At 52.8% G+C, this 7133-nt stretch overlaps 1 protein-coding gene across 2 annotated transcripts in view; it reads right to left on the minus strand.

The window, feature by feature from the left end:
* Positions 1 to 2410, minus strand: part of LPIN1 (lipin 1) — a 111206-nt gene extending 108796 nt beyond the window's left edge. The window contains exon 1 of one of the 2 annotated variants that reach the window (XM_014589689.2): positions 2358 to 2410. In XM_014589689.2, the coding sequence (XP_014445175.1) occupies positions 2358 to 2405 (48 nt within the window). In that variant the 5' untranslated portion in view covers positions 2406 to 2410. The remainder of the gene's footprint in view (positions 1 to 2357) is intronic. The other variant, XM_014589685.2, reaches the window with a different exon arrangement.
* Between the last annotated feature and the right edge of the window lie 4723 nt (positions 2411 to 7133).

Below are 7133 nucleotides of genomic sequence, written 5' to 3' on the forward strand. Positions count from 1 at the left end.
GAGAGAGAGGGAGAGAGAGATGGAGTCTTTTTTTTTTTTCCTTCTACACTTCCCCTTTGTTTTCGGTTTTCTTGTTACTGCACATTTTTGGACATGATAAACTTACTGCTAAGGACAGCAGAGCATAAAATTGGCCCCCGCTGAGCTAGAAGTGTTGATAGGAAAACTGTGCTCACGCTCTCAGTCCACCCCTCAGGCCATGCCTCTCCCTGGGTGATTTTGTCCCCTTGGAGACCTCAAGGACACTGTACACTGTGACCTGCTGTTCGTGCTCCAGTCCGACCTCGCCCCTCAGCTCGGGACCCTACATCGACCACCTGCCGGCCACTCAGCCAGGCCCCAAGAGCTCCTCACCAGTCTCCTGCCTAGGGCTCCGCTCCCCCAGGGCTGCTGACCTGGGCATGGCATTGCTTGCAAAAGGCCGTCCAGTGTGCCCCCTGCCCACACCACTACCTGGAGGATGCACCCAAGGTCCTCAGGAAGGGGGTGAGGCCTGCTGCTCACCGGCACCCCATCCCCACTCCTGCTCGCCCTCCTCTCTTTTCCCCACTGCCCCCTCTCGCCGTCATGAGCCCCAGATCCCACATGCACCGTGCTGATTCCTATGCCCCTGCTCGGCCAGCTGCTCACTGTCAGTCCTCCCAGGGAGAATCACCTCTCAGATGCACTTTTCTGGAATTACTCCTAAAGCCCCCACCCACAGGCTTGCCACAGACCCTACTTCTCTCTGACCAGGGCAGCTTGTGCGAGCAGCAAGCAGCTGTATGTGGGATGGACTGACCCTCTACTGTGCACAGGAGGAGCTGAGCCCAGAGAAGTCGGGTCACTTGCTCACGGCTGCACACACTGTCCATGGCAGAGCTGTGGCCAGGATTTCGGACTCCTGATCCAAGCCCTGGAAGCAGGAACACCCAGCTTCACATCTGCTGCCCGTCACTTCTGACCCTGCTGGCAGACAAGCCCTGCAGGACCCAGTGGGGAGGCCCAGGACCTGCCCCTCCTCGCCGGCCTCCCTGGCACACAGAGCCACTGCTTTCAGAGGGACTCAGGGCTGGGCTGAAAACCTGGCAGCCATGGCCTCTGGCCCCAGGATCTGGAGAAGGGGACCAGCCTAGGAAGCAGCCTGAGGCCACATCCGTGATGAGGGGGCTTGCACTCCCAGCAGAGGAGGGGCCATTTACCAGGACTTCCTGCCCTTTCCCTCACAGAAGGTGGATTCTCACGCAGGCCCAACTGCCACCAACTGCCCTTGGGTGGGGATTCCTGGACCCCCACTGGGCCCCATTCCTGCCAATCCCACTGGGGCCAGACCTCCCTCAACAGCAATTCATGCATTTGGCTGGGGCCTCTTGCTTCACAGTGAGGATAAGCCCTGCTATGGCAGGCACCACGTGGGCTTAGGTGTGCTCAAGGCCTCGCATGACTGCTGTGCACCCACAGGACTGAGAACGGACCACGGCAGGGAAGAATACATACTCAGGCTTTATCCCTTGCTCCCTGGATCTCCCAGCAGCACCCTCTTGGGCCTCCCAACCCCAAAATGTACTTCCTCCAGTCTGTTCTCCATAGTGGAAGGACATCAGGTTCAAGCTGAAGCTTAAAGCGTAGTTCTAGAACCAGGTGAACACACCGCACCATGAGGGAAGAACTGGTGGGTGGGACCACCTCGTGGGGAGCTTTAGCAAGATGTGTCTCCCAAATAGGGCTCAGAGAGCTGGATATAGGGAGAGTCCAGAAGCCTGAAATGGGCGTGAGGGTGGGGAACAGTGCTGGGTCTCAGGCTGCTGACCATGGGGCCTAGGAAGATGCTAGGCAGCCTTATATACAGACAGCAAAGCATTAGGGACAGTCCTAGAGACCAGCTGAGGGGCTGGACCCAAGGACTGGAAACAGATAGAAGGCAATGAGGCTGGAACAAGAGGACCAAGGACCCAACAGGTGCAAGAGGAAGAGGCAGAATCTGGAGAAGGGCCTTGAGGGCCTCGAGGATAGCTGCAGGGTTCCCATTAGCTGGGGTAACTCATGATAAGAGCTTACATCCATCAACGGCAGCCCAAGGCATGCGCGCTAAGAGAGACCTTGTCTACTGGCACCAGGAGCAGTGAATTCTTTTAAGTCAGAGAGGTGACAGAATCATGTCTGTGCCTGGAGGAGGCTGGGTTGCCAGAAGAAGAGGTCTGAAACCAGCCTAAACATTCTTAGCTCCATGAGGAGTTAATCGAACATTCAGAATGAACTAGGCAAACTCTGAAAGCATCAGCGTAACGTACAGTCTGGTTTACAGACTACGTATGTCCGTGGCGATAAACCTGAAGTGGAAAAGCGTAGTGAGGACGTTTTATAGCAGCTTCACTCACATTAATGTTCGAGGACCAGACATTTCGGATCCACCCAGGGTCTCTCATTATCGGAATCTGAAAAAAACAGAAACATTGGAAATTAATTAATAGGAATGTGCTGGAATTAGTGGTAACACAAACTTGGGACTCTATTAAAACACACTGAACTGAATAATCTTGTTGAGCTTTTTGTGAATTATGTCTCAATTTTTTAAAAAAGAAACGAATGCAGTGACTGTCCTTTGAGCACACTGAGTGTGAGGTCTCCGATGCACACAGCGCCTTAGGTCATAAACGCACTCGTGCTCTTTCATTCATTTTGTTTCCTTCCCAAAGTACACTAGCTTTTTTTGTTAAGATTTATTATTATTGTTGTTGTTATTATTTGATATGGAGCACATGTGCTCACCAGGAGGAGACATGAGAGAACATGAAAAAGCAAGCCACCTTGTCCAGGACTCAAACCACTATCAGCCATGTGGGAATCCAGTGCTTTAATCACTACGCCACCGACTAGCTCAGCATATTAACCTTTAAAAAATGTAATTGCCAGAGGGTATATTTGAGAGAGAAAGAGAGCGAGAGACAGAGAGAGAAACCACCCCCCTATGGGGTGTCATCACGCAGCAATCCCTTCTCCTTTATTTCTCCATCCCATCAGGATTTGTAGCACACATGTGCATGTGCCCTGTGTGTTCTTCAAGACACCAGAGGTAGGATTCAAACCCTGGCTGGCCATGTGGATCTTGCTCTTTGCGCTACATCCAACCATCATGCTGCTAGCCAGCCCACGCACACATAGCCCATTGGTGAAGCTGTTCATGTAGGTGGTCAGGCAGGCGGGACAGCCAAGGGCTCAGAAGTCAGACGACAGGCATTCAAGGGCTGCCCCTGTGGATTCTTGGCTGGGTGGCTGCACGGGGCTTGCTTCCTTTTCTATAAAATGGCAATAACCCTGACTAACCCTGCCCTGCCAAGCTGACGGGCATTGTTGTGAGCATTAACTGAGTCTGATCAGGCAAAAGAGCCATGCTGAACTTTTGTGCTTGCTACGAGGACTATTGCTGTGGCCAGTGGGACCTGTGTGGCCACTGTTTCTACAAGAACTCAGAGCTGCGTGGCCAGAGGGACCTGTGTGGCCACTGTTTCTACAAGAACTCAGAGCTGCTGAAGGGACGGTGGCCACAAGGACTTGCCAGCCTTCTGAGCTGTCCTAGGTTTTAGACTGTACTTACACATGTGTGCTTGGAGTTCAACTAAGGCAGCCCAGAACGGCTCCTTAAGCTCCTGTCCCCTGCTTCTCTTGTCCAGTCACTCCCTCATGCCACCAGACCTGCTTCCCCTTTTACCCGCCCCCAGCTTTGCCAGCCCATGTTTGTTGATTGACTGATGGTGAATGGTGCTGTTTTACGTCATTGCAGATTGTGTAGATCTCAGGGCTGTGTACGAACGGTCTTCAAAACATTCATGGTATGTGGATATTACAGAAAAGCCATGCATGAATTTAAAAAAAATAATTTGCAACAAAATAAGCTTATACTTTAATTCCATTTTCTATGAACTTTTCGAAGTCCCCTGCCCTAGGAAAGCAGGGATGCACGAGACACGAATCTTCTCAGGCAGGATCTAACAGAAGGCAGGAAGACAAGCACACAATGTTGTGGCCAGGACGAGCATTGGGATATGCCCAGGGAGCCTAAAGAAAGCCAGCCCGCTGTATTCAGGGAAGTGAGGAAGCACCTTGCCACCTGCAAAGGGAGACGTCTGAGCTGCTTCCAAAAGACGAGTGAGATCCTGGGGGAGGAGAGGCCAGGAGGTCCATGCCCAGCCAGGCAGAGTGCAAAGGCGTCATGCCTATGTCTGGGAACAGCGAGGAGCACCCGTTACTGAGAGCACTTTCAGCAGGTGCACATGTGCGTGGGCAGCCCCAGGAGGAGACAGAGCCAGGAGGCAGAAGGAGCAAGGCCTGCGTTGCAAAGGCGGGCTTCAGGCCCATGCTCTAAGCCGCTTGTCACACTGTTTGGAGAATTCCCTCCGTAGACAGCGCAGAAAGAGCATGTGCATAGACAAAAGGGGACCTGCCTGCCAAGGTCTGGAAGGGGCTGGAGTCTCAGGGGCAGAAGCCCTGTGGCTTCTAGAGCACGGTGTGGGAGCAGCGACTTTGCACAGTGGGAGCGCAAAGGATTGGAAAGAGGCTGGATCCGTGTCCTACAAGACCACGTGCCTGGTGGGCAGAAGCACCTGGAGACAGAGAGGTGAATGTGAGGATGACTCCAGCAAAGGGCGGCCAGGGTGTGGACTTCAGTGGTGGCGGTGGGAGAGGGAGGCCGGCTCCTGGCACTTGTGGAGGATGGAATCCCCCGGATGTGATAGGTGACTTGGATTGGGTGGGGCAAAAACAAGAGGCTTTGAGGATGGCCGAACTTTCTGGTGACAAGTCAGATGCTGATGTCATGAACTAAATCAGGAAAACAGGAGAGATCAACTTGGGAAAGAATAGTCTAGTCTCCTGGAACCATATCTGAAATAAGATTATGTTTCCCTATGAGACAACTAGGCAAGAAGCAGACGTGAGGGGACTCCATCCAAACCCGGGCCCTTGCTAGGCCAGCAGGACAGAGCCATTGGCTCCTCCACCATGAGTTGGTTGATTCAGCAGTAAATCACATCCCGGCTTCAACCGAAGAACGCATTTAAAACGCTTATTGGATCCTGGCAGTTACTACATCCACTTCAGCTCCCATGGAGTACAGGAGCGCTTCGAAAAGTTGAAAAAGAAAGAAATTAAAGTACGAGAGGTTTTTGGTGCAAGAATTTGTTGAACTCCATACATGGCTTTTTCATAATACACATTTTCTATGAACTTTCTGAAGACCCTATATCCAGCCAGCTGCGAAAGGTCCTGCAGCGTGGACACATGCTCTGGACCACCCAACTCACATTCTTTAGGGACCACAGACACAGTCACACGCACAGCGGCATTCTCCGCACACAATGGGCGATTGAGTGCATGCTCACGAGGCAGGCTAGGAAGACCGCCAGCAGTGTGGCTCCACGGCGTTCGGGTTTGGCCCTGATTCAGAATGAACTTTCCAATCGAACAGCAAATATATTCTTTGACAGATGGGAGAACAATGTCTCTGGCCCCAAGAGTTGATAGCTGGAGTTCAGAGATTAAACGTAAACACAAGAACACCAAAACTGGTGAGCCCGATATTTCAACAATCATTCCTTTCAGAGCTAAGAAGAAAACAGTCCCACTCCGCCCCACAACTACTTCTGTGTTGTCATTCAAAATTCAAACACACAATGTGCCAGCCTTTCGACTCCGGCATCAAGCAGTTCGCAATCTCGCAATCACGTTGGAAGTCAACCAAGACCTTGGATTTGAAGCCAGTTCTGTCGCTAAAAGCTGCATGGCTTTTGACAGGGGTGGGACTAACTTTCCTAAGCCTCCATCTTCCCATCTGTAAAGCAAGGGTGAGAATGGAATAGGTACTTAGAGAGCTGATGTGTGATCACTTCAAAGGCAGCTCTTCCCAGGGCGGAAGGGACAGGGAGCGCCTCGCAAGCCGGCCAAAGGAGGGCTCCACGGCTCGGAAACCCAGAGCCCTATGGCTGCTTACAGTCTGTGGCAAGGGGAAGCTCGTTCCCTAACCTGCCGAGGATTCCAGGACCACGTGGGCGCTGTCGGGACGAGGCAAGAGAGCTCTGCTCTGTAGATCAGGCAGTTGGGGTTCTAGTGCCGACTGTTTCTTGGCCAGGTATTTCCTTTCTTGGGCCACAGCTTTCCCATCTGTCACAGGAGGGAGCTGCACTAGGCAATTCCCGAGGGCTTTTCACTTTTCCCAAATTCTGTGTGTTAAAAGGTGCATGCCCTCGGACTTCGTGGTTCCAAGGACCAGGTCCCCTGGTCTCTCTATCAGGATAGGAAGTGAGGGAAGGGGTAAGGAGGGTTGCTCTAACTGGGGAAGAGACTGGGTGAGGATGATGACACAGCAGTGTGAGGACTCTGGAGATGATTCCATCCGCTCCAGAGAAGGATCTCGAGGGCCTCAGTGTGGGGTTTGGAGTCAAACTGCAGAGGGCAGAGGCCCTTCTCCCAGCCAGCTGTATAGCTGAGGGCAAGCGAGAGGTCCGCTGGGACTGAGACACGTACAGGAGAAGGCGAGGCACGTGGTGTTGGCGCCGCCTCTGCGTGAGCTGTATCCGTCCTCACGCTGGGCTACTGTGTGGGAGCAGGTGAGGTCCTTGGTGTCGAGGGCTCCATCTGCTGATAGGCCAACTGCTATCCATCCTCAGTGTCTTCCTCCTCCTCCTCCTCCTCCTCATCCCTTCCTTCCAGCAAAAGGTGGATAAACTGGGTTCCGGCCCTAGCCATGGCTTGCTGGGTGACTTTGGCAAGTTCTCTGAGTCTGTTTCCTTATTTATCAAATGTACAGGTTACAGCGACATTTCTGTGCCAGGTAACCCATTGTCCATTCTGGGGAAATTCTGCTACAGAGGTAGTGGGGTCATATCCAAACCTGGGGGTCAGTCACCCACACTTCCAATGTCCATCTATCCTCCAGGGGAAGATCAGACAATAGCTTCTAGAAATTCGAATCTGTTTGGAGAATCTTGCGGAAGGCCGCATGTGGGGTGGAGGTTGGGGGTAAGACAGGCATGGATATTTGTGGCCACACGGTGCCCAGCAGCCATGCACATGCTCTGGGAGGCTGAGGCCATATGGGCAGGTCCCTGTGCACACTGAACGCGTGTGAACCTGTTGCCCTAGCTTTCTAGGGCTCCCCA

The sequence above is a fragment of the Tupaia chinensis genome, unplaced genomic scaffold (assembly GCF_000334495.1).
Source record: "Tupaia chinensis unplaced genomic scaffold, TupChi_1.0 Scaffold000045_1, whole genome shotgun sequence".
Classification (NCBI taxonomy): domain Eukaryota; kingdom Metazoa; phylum Chordata; class Mammalia; order Scandentia; family Tupaiidae; genus Tupaia; species Tupaia belangeri.